Below are 18,668 nucleotides of genomic sequence, written 5' to 3'. Positions count from 1 at the left end.
ATGAATCAGCCCTTCACTCAGGAAGAACACTGTAGCAAGTCTCAATTAGCATGCGTATCCTCACAGTCCTATTTCCTAGGAATTGTAGTCCTAATTCATTCCACATCCTTTGTATTAGAATCTTAAAACTTATGTGATTTGATGTAGGGTTCAGGAGTGAACAGTCAAGAAAGAATTCTTGAGACATTTTTGGTGCAAAAAGGTGTCTTTAATTGAAGCACAGGGACAGGACTCCTGGAGAGAAAGAGTTGTACTGGGGTTGTGAGGAGTGATTGATTACATACTTTTAAGGTGGGAGGGGTAGAGAAAAAGAAAGTCTCCAAGAGGATTTTCATATATTAAAGAAGACTTACAAGATCGTGGAAGTCTGACTATTGTCGAGGTAAGGTTGTTTCTGCCACTAGCAAAGCATTAATATTAACACAGTTGGGAGTTCCTGGAGGAATGTCATACTCTCCCTGTCTCAAGTATTTGTCATTGGGCTGCAGGTTATGAGGAAATTTAATTTTATCTACATCTCCTTTTGTCTTTGTTCTCTATGTCAAAAACTATACCCTTTGTTTTAAGGGTCCTTTAAAGCATCTGTCATAATTAGTGAGGATATATATAGAAAACAGGAACTGGGCACCTGAGCGGCTCAGTCAGTTAAGCATCTAACTCTTTATCTCAGCTCAGGTCATGATCTCACAGTTCATGAGTTCGAACTCCACATCAGGCTCTGTGCTGACAGTGCAGAGCCTGCTTGGGATTCTCTCATTCTTCCCCTCTCTCTGCCCCTTCCCCACTCATGCTCGCTCTCTCTCTCTCTCTCTCTCTCTCTCTCTCTCTCTCTCTCAAAAATAAATAAACCTTTTGTTAAAGAAGAATCTTTAGAGAGTGGGGAATGTGTTCAACCATCATTTTGCAGTTACTGATCAAGTGTTGGACATGCAAATAGGAACTAAGATTACAATGATAAAGATAAACTTGTCCCTAGCAGTGAGGTATCATCAGCGAAACAGAGTCAATGGGTAACTTAAGTTTTCAAAATCATGCCATAGGTACAACGAGATCACAAACGAGGGCCACCCAACCCGCTTTAGAGGATTCAGGAAATCCAAGACTTCATGGAGAAACCAGTCTGCAACATAAAGTTGAGGATCGTAGAGGTTGTTGGAAGAAGTCTGAATACTGTGCACAGGTATCTAGAATAGAGGTGTTAACATGTCAAGCTTGTGCAGTTGGAAGTAGTTCATTATAACAAAAGCAAAGCATGCAAACATCAGCTGAAAGGGAAGTCTAAAAACATCAAGATACACTGCAGACACACTATACAACTAACATCTAAAACTGTAATTTGAAGTTGGAAAGTGAAGACACACAAGCTGGGATTTCAGAATTGCATCATATTCTTATTCAGACCTTATTTTTCAAAGAATTTAAGGAAGTAGAATTCAACCCTATAATATAAACAAGATTAGGATATATGTTTTTCCCCCCAGTATTGGACCTCACTATTTATTACACCTCTCTTTTGAACTGGTTGATGCTTTTCTAAGAATGTAAAATTTCCTAAATACCATCATCATTGTCATCATCACCACCACCATCATCACCATAAACAGCATCGTTGGTTTTTTTTCTTATACTCCTGAACAAGTATTACATACTCCTTGTAAAATTTCCAAAGATACAAAGGTTTATACCGAATAAAATAAGTATTCCTCTCATTCCTGATCTCAGAAACCTAGTTTCCCCTAGAAGCAACCAACAGTGCTAGTTCCTCATGTGTATACAAATAAGTATTATGAATTCCATTTTTTTTTTTGCAGAAATAGTGCCCTAGTCTCATTGGTTGGCACCCCAGTTTTTCCATATTACAATAGATCTAGTAAGTTGTTCTGTGTCATTACAAATCATGCTATTTCTCAATTTTCTGGCTATATAATCTTCTATTGTAGAAGTGTGCTGAAATTTACATTACCACTCCCATATAGACATATAAGTAGTTCCAATCTTTAGAGTTACAGACAATGCCATAATGGACATGTTATCAATACACAATTTTCATGACTGTGTGTGTGTATGAGAGAGGGTGTGTATACCTTAAAACTGAGTATGTGGTGCTAAAATGGACATCTATTAACATTTAATATATATTAGACACAATTTGCAATAGATATTACACAATTTGGGCTTCCATGAAAGGACAGGTTTTCAGAAACATTGGGAACACAGTTTGATAGCATGGGAGGTAAAATATTGCATCTTATAGTTTTGTTTCATTTCTCTTATTTTGAGTTACTTGAATATCTTGCTTTTCTATAAGCTATCTGTTCAAAGCTTGCCCACTTTTATTGATTTGTGGCCCTTTATGATGTATAACTCATATAAATCAGCTCTTTCCTCTGACAGAAATCAAGGCTGTCTCTTCAGAACATTATTGGCTTCTGAATTTCTTTAGGTTCTTTTTCACTATAATGAATTTATCTTTATTTTAATGTAGTTTTTGTCAGTGTTTATACATCTTTGGGGTTTATGGCATTTAAAAATAAATTTGATGTTCCAACATAATTTTATTTTATTTTTATTTTTATTTTTATATGAAGTTTATTGACAAATTGGTTTCCATACAACACCCAGTGCTCATCCCAAAAGGTGCCCTCCTCAATACCCATCACCCACCCTCCCCTCCCTCCCACCCCCATCAACCCTCAGTTTGTTCTCAGTTTTTAACAGTCTCTTATGCTTTGGCTCTCTCCCACTCTAACCTCTCTTTTTTTTTTTTTTCCTTCCCCTCCCCCATGGGTTCCTGTTAAGTTTCTCAGGATCCACATAAGAGTGAAACCATATGGTATCTGTCTTTCTCTGTATGGCTTATTTCACTTAGCATCACACTCTCCAGTTCCATCCACGTTGCTACAAAAGGCCATATTTCATTTTTTCTCATTGCCACATAGTATTCCATTGTGTATATAAACCACAATTTCTTTATCCATTCATCAGTTGATGGACATTTAGGCTCTTTCCATAATTTGGCTATTGTTGAGAGTGCTGCTATGAACATTGGGGTACAAGTGCCCCTATGCATCAGTACTCCTGTATCCCTTGGGTAAATTCCTAGCAGTGCTATTGCTGGGTCATAGGGTAGGTCTATTTTTAATTTTCTTTTTTTTAATTTTTTTTTTTCAACGTTTATTTATTTTTGGGACAGAGAGAGACAGAGCATGAACGGGGGAGGGGCAGAGAGAGAGGGAGACACAGAATCGGAAACAGGCTCCAGGCTCTGAGCCATCAGCCCAGAGCCTGACGCGGGGCTCGAACTCACGGACCGCGAGATCGTGACCTGGCTGAAGTCGGACGCTTAACCGACTGCGCCACCCAGGCGCCCCTAATTTTCTGAGGAACCTCCACACTGCTTTCCAGAGCGGCTGCACCAATTTGCATTCCCACCAACAGTGCAAGAGGGTTCCCGTTTCTCCACATCCTCGCCAGCATCTATAGTCTCCTGATTTGTTCATTTTGGCCACTCTGACTGGCGTGAGGTGATACCTGAGTGTGGTTTTGATTTGTATTTCCCTGATAAGGAGCGACGCTGAACATCTTTTCATGTGCCTGTTGGCCATCTGGATGTCTTCTTTAGAGAAGTGTCTATTCATGTTTTCTGCCCATTTCTTCACTGGGTTATTTGTTTTTCGGGTGTGGAGTTTGGTGAGCTCTTTATAGATTTTAGATACTAGACCTTTGTCCGATATGTCATTTGCAAATATCTTTTCCCATTCCGTTGGTTGCCTTTTAGTTTTGTTGGTTGTTTCCTTTGCTGTGCAGAAGCTTTTTATCTTCATAAGGTCCCAGTAATTCACTTTTGCTTTTAATTCCCTTGCCTTTGGGGATGTGTCGAGTAAGAGATTGCTACGGCTGAGGTCAGAGAGGTCTTTTCCTGCTTTCTCCTCTAAGGTTCTGATGGTTTCCTGTCTCACATTTAGGTCCTTTATCCATTTTGAGTTTATTTTTGTAAATGGTGTGAGAAAGTGGTCTAGTTTCAACCTTCTGCATGTTGCTGTCCAGTTCTCCCAGCACCATTTGTTAAAGAGGCTGTCTTTTTTCCATTGGATGTTCTTTCCTGCTTTGTCAAAGATGAGTTGGCCATATGTTTGTGGGTCTAGTTCTGGGGTTTCTATTCTATTCCATTGGTCTGTGTGTCTGTTTTTGTGCCAATACCATGCTGTCTTGATGATGACAGCTTTGTAGTAGAGGCTGAAGTCTGGGATTGTGATGCCTCCTGCTTTGGTCTTCTTCTTCAAAATTCCTTTGGCTATTCGGGGCCTTTTGTGGTTCCATATGAATTTTAGGATTGCTTGTTCTAGTTTCGAGAAGAATGCTGGTGCAATTTTGATTGGGATTGCATTGAATGTGTAGATAGCTTTGGGTAGTATTGACATTTTGACAATATTTATTTTTCCAATCCATGAGCAGGGAATGTCTTTCCATTTCTTTAAATCTTCTTCAATTACCTTCATAAGCTTTCTATAGTTTTCAGCATACAGATCCTTTACATCTTTGGTTAGATTTATTCCTAGGTATTTTATGCTTCTTGGTGCAATTGTGAATGGGATCAGTTTCTTTATTTGTCTTTCTGTTGCTTCATTGTTAGTGTATAAGAATGCAACTGATTTCTGTACATTGATTTTGTATCCTGCAACTTTGCTGAATTCATGTATCAGTTCTAGCAGACTTTTGGTGGAGTCTATCGGATTTTCCATGTATAATATCATGTCATCTGCAAAAAGCGAAAGCTTGACTTCATCTTTGCCAATTTTGATGCCTTTGATTTCCTTTTGTTGTCTGATTGCTGATGCTAGAACTTCCAGCACTATGTTAAACAACAATGGTGAGAGTGGGCATCCCTGTCGTGTTCCTGATCTCAGGGAAAAAGCTCTCAGTTTTTCCCCATTGAGGATGATGTTAGCTGTGGGCTTTTCATAAATGGCTTTTATGATCTTTAAGTATGTTCCTTCTATCCCGACTTTCTCAAGGGTTTTTATTAAGAAAGGGTGCTGGATTTTGTCAAAGGCCTTTTCTGCATCGATTGACAGGATCATATGGTTCTTCTCTTTTTTTTTGTTAATGTGATGTATCACGTTGATTGATTTGCGAATGTTGAACCAGCCCTGCATCCCAGGAATGAATCCCACTTGGTCATGGTGAATAATTCTTTTTATATGCTGTTGAATTCGATTTGCTAGTATGTTATTGAGAATTTTGGCATCCATATTCATCAGGGATATTGGCCTGTAGTTCTCTTTTTTTACTGGGTCTCTGTCTGGTTTAGGAATCAAAGTAATACTGGCTTCATAGAATGAGTCTGGAAGTTTTCCTTCCCTTTCTATTTCTTGGAATAGCTTGAGAAGGATAGGTATTATCTCTGCTTTAAACGTCTGGTAGAACTCCCCTGGGAAGCCATCTGGTCCTGGACTCTTATTTGTTGGGAGATTTTTGATAACCGCTTCAATTTCTTCGCTGGTTATGGGTCTGTTCAAGCTTTCTATTTCCTCCTGATTGAGTTTTGGAAGAGTGTGGGTGTTCAGGAATTTGTCCATTTCTTCCAGGTTGTCCAATTTGTTGGCATATAATTTTTCACAGTATTCCCTGATAATTGTTTGTATCTCTGAGGGATTGGTTGTAATAATCCCATTTTCATTCATGATTTTATCTATTTGGGTCATCTCCCTTTTCTTTTTGAGAAGCCTGGCTAGAGGTTTGTCAATTTTGTTTATTTTTTCAAAAAACCAACTCTTGGTTTCGTTGATCTGCTCTACAGTTTTTTTAGATTCTATATTGTTTATTTCTGCTCTGATCTTTATTATTTCTCTTCTTCTGCTGGGTTTAGGCTGCCTTTGCTGTTCTGCTTCTATTTCCTTTAGGTGTGCTGTTAGATTTTGTATTTGGAATTTTTCTTGTTTCTTGAGATAGGCCTGGATTGCAATGTATTTTCCTCTCAGGACTGCCTTCGCTGCGTCCCAAAGCGTTTGGATTGTTGTATTTTCATTTTCGTTTGTTTCCATATATTTTTTGATTTCTTCTCTAATTGCCTGGTTGACCCACTCATTCGTTAGTAGGGTGTTCTTTAACCTCCATGCTTTTGGAGGTTTTCCAGACTTTTTCCTGTGGTTGATTTCAAGCTTCATAGCATTGTGGTCTGAAAGTATGCATGGTATAATTTCAATTCTTGTAAACTTATGAAGGGCTGTTTTGTGACCCAGTATATGATCTATCTTGGAGAATGTTCCATGTGCACTCGAGAAGAAAGTATATTCTGTTGCTTTGGGATGCAGAGTTCTAAATATATCTGTCAAGTCCATCTGATCCAGTGTCTCATTCAGGGCCCTTGTTTCTTTATTGACCGTGTGTCTAGATGATCTATCCATTTCTGTAAGTGCGGTGTTAAAGTCCCCAGCAATGACCACATTCTTATCAATAAGGTTGCTTCTGTTTATGAGTAATTGTTTTATATATTTGGGGGCTCCGGTATTCGGCGCATAGACATTTATAATTGTTAGCTCTTCCTGATGGATAGACCCTGTAACTATTATATAATGTCCTTCTTCATCTCTTGTTACAGCCTTTAATTTAAAGTCTAGTTTGTCTGATATAAGTATGGCTACTCCAGCTTTCTTCTGGCTTCCAGTAGCATGATAAATAGTTCTCCATCCCCTCACTCTGAATCTAAAGGTGTCCTCAGGTCTAAAATGAGTCTCTTGTAGACAGCAAATAGATGGGTCTTGTTTTTTTATCCATTCTGATACCCTATGTCTTTTGGTTGGCGCATTTAATCCATTTACATTCAGTGTTATTATAGAAAGATACGGGTTTAGAGTCATTGTGATGTCTGTATGTTTTATGCTTGTAGTGATGTCTCTGGTACTTTGTCTCACAGGGTCCCCCTTAGGATCTCTTGTAGGGCTGGTTTAGTGGTGACAAATTCCTTCAGTTTTTGTTTGTTTGGGAAGACCTTTATCTCTCCTTCTATTCTAAATGACAGACTTGCTGGATAAAGGATTCTTGGCTGCATATTTTTGCTGTCTAGCACCCTGAAAATCTCGTGCCAATTCTTTCTGGCCTGCCAAGTTTCAAAAGAGAGATCAGTCACGAGCCTTATAGGTCTCCCTTTATATGTGAGGGCACGTTTACCCCTTGCTGCTTTCAGAATTTTCTCTTTATCCTTGTATTTTGCCAGTTTCACTATGATATGTCGTGCAGAAGATCGATTCAAGTTACGTCTGAAGGGAGTTCTCTGTGCCTCTTGGATTTCAATGCCTTTTTCCTTCCCCAGATCTGGGAAGTTCTCAGCTATTATTTCTTCAAGTACCCCTTCAGCACCTTTCCCTCTCTCTTCCTCCTCTGGGATACCAATTATGCGTATATTATTTCTTTTTAGTGTATCACTTAGTTCTCTAATTTTCCCCTCATACTCCTGGATTTTTTTATCTCTCTTTTTCTCAGCTTCCTCTTTTTCCATAACTTTATCTTCTAGTTCACCTATTCTCTCCTCTGCCTCTTCCATCCGAGCCGTGGTGGTTTGCATTTTGTTTTCCATTTCCTTTAAAGCGTTTTTCAGCTCCTCGTGACTGTTCCTTAGTCCCCTGATGTCTGTAGCAAGAGATTCTCTGCTGTCCTGTATGCTGTTTTCCAGCCCAGCGATTAATTTTATGACTATTATTCTAAATTCACTTTCTGTTATATTATTTAAATCCTTTTTGATCAGCTCATTAGCTGTTGTTATTTCCTGGAGATTCTTCTGAGGGGAATTCTTCCGCTTGGTCATTTTGGATAGTCCCTGGTGTGGTGAGGACCTGCAGGGCACTTCCCCTGTGCTGTGGTGTATAACTGGAGTTGGTGGGCGGGGCCGCAGTCCGACCTGATGTCTGCCCCCAGCCCACCGCTGGGGCCACAGTCAGACTGGTGTGTGCCTTCTCTTCCCCTCTCCTAGGGGCGGGATTCACTGTGGGGTGGCGTGGCCCGTCTGGGCTACTTGCACACTGCCACGCTTGTGATGCTGGGGATCTGGCGTATTAGCTGGGGTGGGAAGGCAAGGTGCACGGCGGCAGGGGGGGCAGGCTTAGCTCGCTTCTCCTTAGGTGATCCACTTCAGGAGGGGCCCTGTGGCAGCCGGAGGGAGTCAGATCGCTGCCGGAGGTTTGGCTCCGCAGAAGCACAGAGTTGGGTGTTCGCGCAGAGCGAGCAATTTCCCTGGCCGGAGCCGGTTCCCTTTGGGATTTTGGCTGGGGGATGGGCGGGGGAGATGGCGCTGGCGAGCGCCTTTGTTCCCCGCCAAACTGAGCTCTGTCGTCCGGGGGCTCCGCAGCTCACCCTCCCTTTGTCCTCCAGCCTTCCCGCTTTCCGAGCAGAGCTGTTAACTTATGACCTCCCAGACGCTAAGTCGCGCTTGCTGTCGGAACACAGTCCGTCAGGCCCCTCCGCTTTTGCAAGCCGGACTCGGGGGCTCTGCTTGGCCGGCGAGCCGCCCCTCCGCCCCGGCTCCCTCCCGCCAGTCCGTGGAGCGCGCACCGCCTCGCCGCCCTTCCTACCCTCTTCCGTGGGCCTCTCGTCTGCACTTGGGTCCGGTGACTCTGTTCTGCTAATCCTCTGGCGGTTTTCTGGGTTATTTAGGCAGGTGTAGGTGGAATCTAAGTGATCAGCAGGACGCGCGGTGAGCCCAGCGTCCTCCTACGCCGCCATCTTCCCCAACATAATTTTATAATTATCTGACATTTACTGTTTCTGTGGAGCTTTTTGATGTTTCATCTGAAGTCAAGCTGGAACTTACTTCACACAAAATTTACAATAGATCTACTCACCTTCTTATTCTACACAGCTCTCCAGTTGTCTGACAACAGCTGTTATGTAGTTCATACTGAACTGTATGTTCCCACTGATTTTACTTTTTTATTTTATTTTTAAAAAATGTTTATTTATTTTGGGATGGGGGAATGAACACACACAGAGAGAGAGACAGGGAGAGAGAGAATCCCAAGCAGACAATGCACTGTCAGCCTGCTGCCTGTGGGGTTCTATCTCACAAATTGTGAGATCATGGCCAGGGCCCAAATCAAGAGTTCGTTGTTTAACTGACTGAGCCACTCGGGTGCCCCCAAAAGTGTTATTTTAAATTACTGGGGGAGGTGCCTGGGTGGCTCAGTCAATTAAGTGACTGACTTGATTTTGACTTAGGTCGTGATCTCATGATTTGTGATATTGAGCCCCACGTGGGGCAGTGGGCTGACAGTGCACATTCTGCTTGGGATTCTCTCTCTCCCTGTCTGTATGCCCCTCCCCTGCTTGTGTGTGTGTGCATGCACGTGCTTTCTCTTGCTCTAAAAAAAAAATAAATATGCTTAAAAAAATAAGTATGTAAATAACACTGTTCACATGCACTTAATTCCTATATGTGGTGGGGTTTCTACTTTTAGACTACACGGTATGTTCTGTTCTTATGTTTTTATATTTATGCTTGGTGACACACTGTTCTAATTCTTGCAGATCTATACATTTCATTGTACCTCTTCTGAATTGTCTTGGCTTTTGATTTTTTTGATCAGCTCCATTTAAATTTTACAATTAGCCTTTTTAAAATTTTAACTTGCAATGCATAAAATTTACAGGTAAACCAAGAAAGAATTGCTTTGCATATGGTGCTGGCCCGTCCTACTCGAGAACACGCTATGGATATCTATTGGAGTAATTATTCAGATACAACTTTCAGAAGCACTTCTTGATAAATATATTCCAATGTGTTTCTTTCCAGGAGGCTACAAATTTGACCTTCTCTTTGTCTTCTAATCAGTTATTTCCACATCCATTTAAATTAACTGTCCAGCCACATTTACTCTATCTTTTGTCAACCATTGATGCCCTATAGTAGGGCATTTCTATTTTTTCTGTTTTCTACTTTTCTATTTTTCTGTTAAATTTTGCTGAAAAACAGAAAAGGTACATATGCGTGAAAATAAGCTATATCAAAAAGCTGTTATGAAAACTTGTGAAAATTACCTGAAATTATATACAAGAGAAAAACTTGACCATTAGTAAAATCAACTCTTGTAGCAGCTTACAAATTTGAGGCCACCACGAAGGCCGCGAAGTATCTTCTCTGTCATTGTTCTCCATTATCTTTGGAGTGCAGTCAGTTTCAGTATGTTGCTTGTTACCAGTCATGATTTTTATTTGGGCCTAAAATTGTGTGATACATTCATAAAAGAAAAACATTTAAAGATCCCAAACTTTCAGGAGTAAGGTTATATATTAATAATTTATAAAATTATCTGCATTTTCCTTTTTCAAGTATTCTCTCTTATTAGATCATTTACAGCAGGAATATCTCCTGGTTTGGGGCTGGGGAATAAGAAGCACAGTACCACCTTACTTATATTCATCCATCACTAAGGTTTTGCGAGGGTGCTAAACAGGTGTGAGGACAATTGTATGATAGTCCATTAATGCTATTTAGGAGGGACTCTTTCATCTGAATGGCACAAATGCTCACCCACATCTTAGAAATAATGGGAATGTCTAAGCTGGTTGAGAAATCTGATGCAAACACTTCCAGTCGGGAGAAGAGAGAATTTCCCCTGTGTCGCATGCTGACTCAGACAGGCCATCCTCTCCTGGGGTTTGGAGCTATCAGTCCCCCTCACTTCTGAGTCTATACATATCTGATGGTTTTAGGTCAGCAGGGATCTATCTTAGGGTCTTTGGGTGGGTAGGGTGCCTGAAAACTGGCAGTAATCTTGGGAAAGTGAACCAATTGCTGCTTTTATTACATACACCCAGTTAGGACATCTTCGACGATAAATCTGAGGACCCCATTTAATATTGGCTCCGTGAGATCATCCAGGAATCCCTCAGAACAGCAGCACATGCCCTGGGAAGGTGATTTATATTCCGGAAATTCTTGGAGCTACAAGTTCCTATGGGACTCTCCAGAAACTCAGCGTGAACACAGCCCACGTGCCCTGACACAAGCCATTACAGATTCAGGGCTTGTAGTGAATTGAGTGCAGTAAATGACAGCAGTGCTTCTCTGTCTGGCTTTGCTTTAACTTTCAGCCCTCCCTTGCTAGGGTTCCAGGGCTTTCTTCTGCAGTCACTGCCCAGACCCGAGCCAGGCTTACCTCCAGCCTCTGAATCCTCTCATTCTGCCCTCTCAGAAGGTTTTTTCTCTCTCTCTTTATCTCCTCTCTCATTTGGGCCATGGATTCCTGGAAAATTGTTTCTAGAGTCTCTAACTTTTGCTGCAGCATTTTACACCTTTTCTCAAGAAGCCGCTTTTCCTTCTCAGCTGTCTCTCTTTTGGCTTGCTCCTCTGCTCCAGGCAAGAAAACAACGGTTAAGCCTGAAAGCAACAATCCCCTGTCCCACAACCACCACTTTCTCAGACACCAAACTGTCTGGGAAGAGCAGACAGAAATGTCCAAATTTAACTCGTGACCACACATCGAGGGCAGGTTTGAGAACAAGGTGGGAAAGGCCCTCTGACTGGCTGGCCGACGAACAACCACACCTTGTCTTATTATTTTCAGATTTAGCAGAGCATGCCTTCCACAGGAGAGGAAACTCCTTGCTTCGAGAAGATCTTCCTGTCAGAGGTCTCAGAGGGCCTGGCAGGAACCTCCCTCCCCGTCATGCCCAGAGCCCTCCCCATACCTGCTAAGGCTTCTCGTGCTTCATGGAGAAGCTCATCTTTCTTCATGCAGCTTCCCTCTAGTTCCTTCTTCATCTGCACCAAACTCTGGGAACCACAAAGGGCAAAGACATATCAGGCAGGTCTAACCTGAACTTCCGTTGAAATATTCTGAGAAAAAAACTGCCCTGATCAAATTCCCCAGTTGTTCCCCACCCCCCAGCCCAACCCCACCTACATGCATGTTCTAAGACCCTGCCTGTCTCACTATTCCTCCAGCCTCGTCTGCCAATGCTGCTTCCCTCCACTCGTGCTAGGTTCCACCAGTCAGAAGAAAGTGCAGTTTTCCAGATGTGTAACCTCAGATTCTTTCATATTTTTCACATGATGGGTTTTTTTTTTTTTCCTGCTTGTGACTCCTCCAGTAACATCCACCCTGGATAATATGTACAAATCTTTCAAACTGTATGTCACACTCCTCTTCCAGGAAGATTTCTTAGACCACCTTCCTCGTGTGAAAGAAATCACTGTACATTTACATTTGTACATCTTTGTCAATTGTACATTTTCACTGCATGAAACTTATGGTGTGTGAATTACTGTTCAATGAAACTTGAATTACTACCATCTCAGAAATACTCCTTCAAGACTATTGGTTAAGTTTCTGAACTCCCTGAGCCTTCCTTGTGAAATGCTGAGTTTGTATTATATAATCTCTATGGCTCTGTGAAGCTATGGCATCCTGTAGTGCTATCTACAAGGCATGATTAACAGTCATACAACTCAAAGTAAAATAAAGGTAAAGAATGATCTGGTGACAATCTTCCCAGAGAACTTTGGATTGAATGGGTGAGAGTGCACAGAAAAAGCAGCCAGCTCAAAATAACTGAAGCATGTTTCAAGCCCACAGGGAAACTAGATGTTCCGTCAAGGAGGCCATCTGAGTGTCTGTACTGACTTTGCTTCAGAGATTAGACAGATTTCCAGATAAAGTGCCTGAGTTTGGAGGTGAAGGAGATAAAATAGAGTAATAGTGTCCTTTTAACTCTCTTATTCAGAATAATCAGCATCCTTCTGCTGTGAATGTTAGCTAATCTATGGCCAATCAGGTGCCCTTTAGGTAGAGGGGGTAACATGAAGAATCAACTATTAAGACTAAGTACCGTGTACTTCTTCCATAACTCCTCGTCATTTTGGGGAGGCTGCTCCGTGGGGGCTGCTCCATAGCCCAGGTCTGGTACTGCCACGACCATTTCTGTGGGAACCTCACTCTGCAGAGCCACTGAGTCCTCACACTAGGACACAGATATCACCGTGTTCTCCAGAGAAGGAACCACTCCGCTGTTGAAGGCATCCACTAAGGTCACCAGAATCCCCAGCCCTGAATGAGGCAAGAAGTTTAGGGTATCAATGAGATTCAAAATTAGAAACTATAAATTCTAAAATGATTTTTTAAAGATGCTATGACGTTTGAAACTTTTTATAAATCCCATCTCCTCCTACTAAATAAGTGTTTTCCTCCTGATCCCTGCACTTAAAATTTTTCAGTATCTATTCTCAGTTAACATGCTCTGATATCTTTTGGAAAAAGAATTTCCAAATGAGGCATAAAAACACAGTAGACAACCACACAATAACAATCAATTACAAAATCAGCAGAGGAACTACACAGGCATATTTCCAAAGAAGACATCCAAATGGCCAACAGTAAATGAAAAGATCACTAATCATCGGGAAAATAAGAGATATCTTAAAACCAGAATGAGATGTCACCTCACACCTGTTAGAATGGCTAATAGTAAGAAGACAAGAGATAATCATTAGTGAGGATGTGGAAATGAGACAACCTTCGTACACGGTAGAAATGTACATTGTAAATTGGTTCAGCCACTATGGAAAACAGTATGGAGGTTCCATAAAATTAAAAAATAACTACCATGGGGCATCTGGGTGCCTCAGTCAGTTAAGCATCTGACTCCTGATTTCGGTTCAGGTCATGATCTCATGGTTTGTGAGATTGAACCCCTCACCTCCCCCTCCAGGTTCTGTGTGCTGTCAGTGCAGAGCCTGCTTGGGACTCTGTCTCTTCCTCCCTTTCCTCCCCTCACCTGCACACACACTCTCTCTCTCTCTCTCTCTCTCTCTCTCTCACACACACACACACACACACACACACACACACACATACTCTCTCTCTCTCTCTCTCTCTCTCTCAAATTAAATAAAATAGAACTACCATATTATCCAGCAATCCCACTTAGGGGTATTTATCTAAAAGAATTGAAATCAGGATCTCAAGGAGATATATGCACTCTCATGTTATTGCAGCATAAGTGACAATAGCCAAGATATGGAAACCTAAATATCCATCAATAGATGAATGGATAAAGGAATTCTGTACATATATACAGTGGGATATTGTTCAGGCATGAGAAATAAGGAACTGTTGCTGTTTGTGACATGTATGGACCTCAAGGGTATTATAGTAAGTGAGATAAGTCAAATACTCCATGACAGCACTTGTATGTGGAATCTAAAAAACCTGAACTCATAAAGACAGTAGAAGGGTAATTACCAGGGGCTGGGAGTTGGGGGAAGTGGAGGTTTGTGGTTTACAAGGGTATAAACTTGCAACTAGTAAATAAATAAGTCCTAGAGATGCACAGCATAGTGATTATAGACAACAACACCAGATTATAAACTTCAAAGTTGCTAAGCACACACATACACACACATATGATAATTAAGTGACATGATAGAGATGTTAGTTAAGACTAATATGATTGTAATCATGTTGCAATATATAAATATATCAATTCAACAAGTTTTATACCTTAAACTTATAAAATGTTATATGTCATTTATATCAATAAAAATAAAAATAAAGTAGATATGAGGTGAAGCAGGGTAAATGAGATTGTATACATTCCTACTAAAATTCTACCGACTTTGAGGAATTGTTGGAAATTTAGTTTTCTTGGGAATAATATATATATTATATATTATATATTTTATATATTACATATTTTATATTTTATATATTACATATATTTAATCTCTGAGAAGAGCATTTCTCATACAGGTTGTCTCCTCAGATACAATGGAAAATTGCAAACCCAGAAGAGCTTCACAGTAAAATAAGACCACAAAGTCATTCTCTAGCCTCAGAGTTATCCGAAGCATGAATACATCAGCACTTCTGTACTTTTCCATGGCACAAAATGCGGGCTACCATTGGCCATCTGCAGAGTGCTGCCTGCATTATTCTCCAGATCTCTGATGAAGCTAGAGACAAAATCCTGGGTATCACCAGTCTCTGATGTGTTGCTCTCATTAATTCTAACAAGAACCTGCAAAGTAGGCTTATTCTACTCACTTTGCAAATGAGATCAGAAAGTCAAAGTAAGGTATTTGCCAAAAGCACATAGTGAATAAATGGTAGACCCATGACTAGAAGCCTGAAGGTCTGTTTTACTATTCTATGTTTGGCACCCAATTACCTGGCAAGATAATTTTCTTCAAAAACATTGGTTACCCATATGCCATGATTAATAACTTCTACGGGATTTCTGTTGACTCTCCTATCTTCACAATACCTGCTCTAAAGTATTATTGTGACCCGATGGGCTCCTCTTGTTTCTGCAGAGTCAGGATGACAGCCGCAAACCACTCAGCAGTTTCTAGACCTGGCTCTCTCCTGGCACAGCTCAGTGCTTCACCAAGGGCTCCAGTTCAGCTCAGGTTTATTAAAGATATCTTTTCATATGTTTATTCCTTGATATCTAGTCCCATTCACTGTGCCCCCCCCCTTTTTTTTTTACTTCAACTCATTGGTTGAACATCTATTATTTGCCACATGTTGTGCTTGTGTGCTTGGATTAAAAGATAAATAAGCTGCAGCCCCTGCCCTCAGAGTGATACTAAGATAACTATTAGGTTAGAATTAGGCTTAGCTGCGACAGTTAGGAAAGAAATGTGTCATAAGCAGTTTACGTTTATTTCTCCCTCATAAATTTCAGGGTTAGTACTCTGGGGATGGTATGTAGTTGTGTTTCATAAGGATGGAAGCTTCAGATCCTATCATATGCTCAACCATCTGTAAGGGGCAGTCCCTGGTGTGCTGTCATTTGTATTCTAAGCAGAGAATACTAACTCTTTACCTTACTATGTAAAGTCTATGTAGACTAAATCGCTTCTTAGGTTATCCATATTCCCGTACACAACCACAAGAGAGGCTGGAATTGCCATCATTATTCTGGAAAACTATGTGCATGGCAAAGAAGCAGGAGTTCTATTAGTAGGGGAGAAAGGAAGAATGGTTAAAAGGGGATAGTTAACACTACTTCCCAGTAACCATCTCAAACTAGGAAGATGACGGACAATGCAACAAGGATTATACTCTACTGTTGATCACAACTCTAATCATCTCCACTAAGGTCTAAGCTTGAGGAGAAAGGTGTCCTGACTATTCTGTTCTCTGCCCGGTCCCCATGTTGGACACATGGTAGACCGGTTAAACTGAAATAATCCTGAGGAGAAAGAGAGAGATGTGAGTGATAGGGGTTCATTGAATTACAAGTGGAGATGACTTAATTCAGTTTGGGAATACAAAAGACGAAAAGCCTCTGGGAACTATAAGGGGTAACAGCACTGGCAGACCATGGGGTTTCAGAGGCAACACAGACAGAGTGAGCCCTAGAAGAAGGGAGAGGTTAGCTATGTTAAATACCCAGAGAATTCACTGCAAGCATTAGCAGGATGGCCAGGGATGTCCTTACCAGAGTGACGGAATAGTAGCCAGAGGGAGAGGTAGGAATGGCTGTGGGGGAATGAGATGGATCCAAAGAAAGAAAGTAGAATCATGTCTGGATCCCAAGATCTATGTGCCAAAGTATTTAGTGGTGAAGAGTCACAGCCTCTGTTACTTATTGCTCCAAATAATAATCAGAATAAGAATGTTAATAGAAAAACTTACATATCTATTTAGAAAGAGAGCATGCAGATGTCACAAAATATCACCACAGGGGCAAATCCAAGTGAATGGTGTGTAAGAATTCATTGCAGTCTTAAACTTCCTCTGTAATTCAGATTTTTTTTTAATGTGTAGATTTTAGAACAAGAATATGTAACAGCGTTAAGTGGAAAATCTCAAACACAAGGTTTTATAGCTTACATATTTACATGTATCTATTGCATTCCTCTTCTGAGTTCTCATGTTTATGTCAGAAATTAGGGTTTTAAGCCCAAACCTAAAGTGCATGTAAAAGACAGTTTAGAAATGAACATACCTGAGCCATAGATTGCTGTTCTGTTCAAGAATGAGCATCCAGGTACCTCTTACCTCACCCTTGCTGTTTTCTTCTCCCACAGAAGCTGAAAACAAACTGAGGTTGTTAAGAAAGGAAATGAGCATAAAGCTGAACCTGAAAGTAAAAGCACTTCATGCTATTTTTAATTATTTGGGGAAAACCTGCTGGAACCCAGACGCCAGAGCCAGAGAAGGTATGAGGGTGAAGCAAGTGAGAGCAGCCCAATGACTCTGCAGTTAGGCCCTAGGAAATTGCACCAGACCGGCTTTATTTTCTCCCCAGCTCGCCTGTCCACAAAGGGACTGCTGCCTGAGACCAAGGGCACAGAGCTGCTGGCTCCAGGGGCCGCAAGCAGACTAGGTTTGGCAGCTGGCCATTGACAAAACCCAAAGGCAGAGAGAGGAGTGGTGGCGAGTCAGGAAAGGAATTTGTTTCAGGGAGGCTGACACTGGGAAGACAGTGGACTTGTGTCCCAAAGGCTGTCCCCAAAGTGCCAAAAAATATTTCCAGGTTCATGTAAGGAAAATGTGGGACAAAGTGGTAGGTAGGTGCAACTGGGCAGCAAAGGTCAGGTGGATCATCGTCTTGGGGTCAATCACCCAGGGTCTTGCTGGTCTTAAGAGAACTTAATCAGTTAGAAAGTACAGACTGAAGTCAAAATGTGGGTAGTTTGAGTCCTCCCTAGACTTGATCCTTTTCCAGGACTACGATGTCTGTAGGTGTGCATTCTGTTGTACTTTTATGTCTTGGAATTCATGGAGCTTCTTGAATGAGTCGATTAATGTTTTTCAGAAATTATGCATGTTTCTGGTTATTATTCCTTCATATATTTTTTCTAACACTTTCTACCTTTTATCTATTGATGAGACTTCCATTCTGCCTATATTTGCATGCCTGGTGATGCCTCACAGTCTCTGAGGCTCTATTATTCTTAATTCCTTTTTCTTTTCTGTTGCTCAAAATGGGTTCTCTCTGTTGATTTATCTTCAGTTCACAGATCTTCCCTTTGCCAGATCAAATCTGGTTTTTGAGCCACTGTAGTATATTTTGTATTCCAGTTCTTATACTATTCCACTGTGGAATTTCTATTTCATTATTTTGGTTAACTTCTTCTTGTTATTAGTATTTTCTTTTTTTTTTAAATTTTTTTAACCTTTATTTATTTTTGAGACAGAGAGAGACAGAGCATGAATGGGGGAGGGTCAGAGAGAGGGAGACACAGAATCTGAAACAGGCTCCAGGCTCTGAGCTGTCAGCACAGAGCCCGACGCGCGGCTTGAACTCATAGACTGCGAGATCACGACCTGAGCCGAAGTTGGATGCTTAACTGACTGAGCCACCCAGGCGCCCCAAGTATTTTCTATACCATGAGTCATTTTCAACACACTTTGGGTCTTTAAACATAGTCACCTTTAGTTCTTTAAACATACTCATAATAGCTGCTTTGATGTATTTGCCTGTTAAATAAGGTATTTGTCTGCTAAAGCCCCAAGAGATGGTTTCTATTAACTTTTTTTCCTACGATTAGGCCAACTTTTCTGTTTCTTTGCATGCCTCATAATTTGTTTTGAAAACTGGACATTATAAATAATATGCTGTGGACTCCAGTGTCCCCTGAAGAGATTGTTGATGGCCTTATACTTTGTTTAGTGACTTGGCTGGACTAATCCTTTGTTTTTTTTTAAGTTGTGTTTATTTTG

General features: G+C 41.0%; 1 protein-coding gene across 1 annotated transcript; it reads right to left on the bottom strand.

Annotated features, from left to right (window-relative positions):
• Window positions 1–776: 776 nt before the first annotated feature.
• Window positions 777–17,049, bottom strand: LOC124515005 (guanylate-binding protein 6-like). Its single transcript, XM_047083477.1, has 6 exons — window positions 16,948–17,049; window positions 12,823–13,040; window positions 11,683–11,767; window positions 11,151–11,341; window positions 10,030–10,209; window positions 777–1,184 (listed from the first exon to the last, which is right to left on the bottom strand). Exons 2-5 carry the CDS (start codon window positions 12,910–12,912, stop codon window positions 10,036–10,038), a joined length of 540 nt encoding a protein of 179 aa, XP_046939433.1. The 5' UTR covers window positions 12,913–13,040; window positions 16,948–17,049; the 3' UTR covers window positions 777–1,184; window positions 10,030–10,035.
• Between the last annotated feature and the right edge of the window lie 1,619 nt (window positions 17,050–18,668).

This window comes from Lynx rufus, unplaced genomic scaffold, assembly GCF_022079265.1.
Source record: "Lynx rufus isolate CCGP_SWC_20201006 ecotype Redwood Valley unplaced genomic scaffold, mLynRuf1.p SCAF_2, whole genome shotgun sequence".
NCBI lineage: Eukaryota > Metazoa > Chordata > Mammalia > Carnivora > Felidae > Lynx > Lynx rufus.
Note: the sequence above shows the minus strand (reverse complement) of the source record. Positions and strands in the feature narration are given on the sequence as shown.

Coding starts and splice junctions, on each gene's coding strand:
- LOC124515005 (XM_047083477.1), bottom strand. CDS start 12,912: ATGGTCGTGGCAGTACCAGACCTGGGCTATGGAGCAGCCCCCACGGAG. Junction 11,342..11,682: donor AGCACGAGAAGCCTTAGCAG/GTATGGGGAGGG, acceptor TGCCTGGAGCAG/AGGAGCAAGCCAAAAGAGAG. Junction 10,210..11,150: donor AGAGGATTCAGAGGCTGGAG/GTAAGCCTGGCT, acceptor ACACAATTTTAG/GCCCAAATAAAAATCATGAC.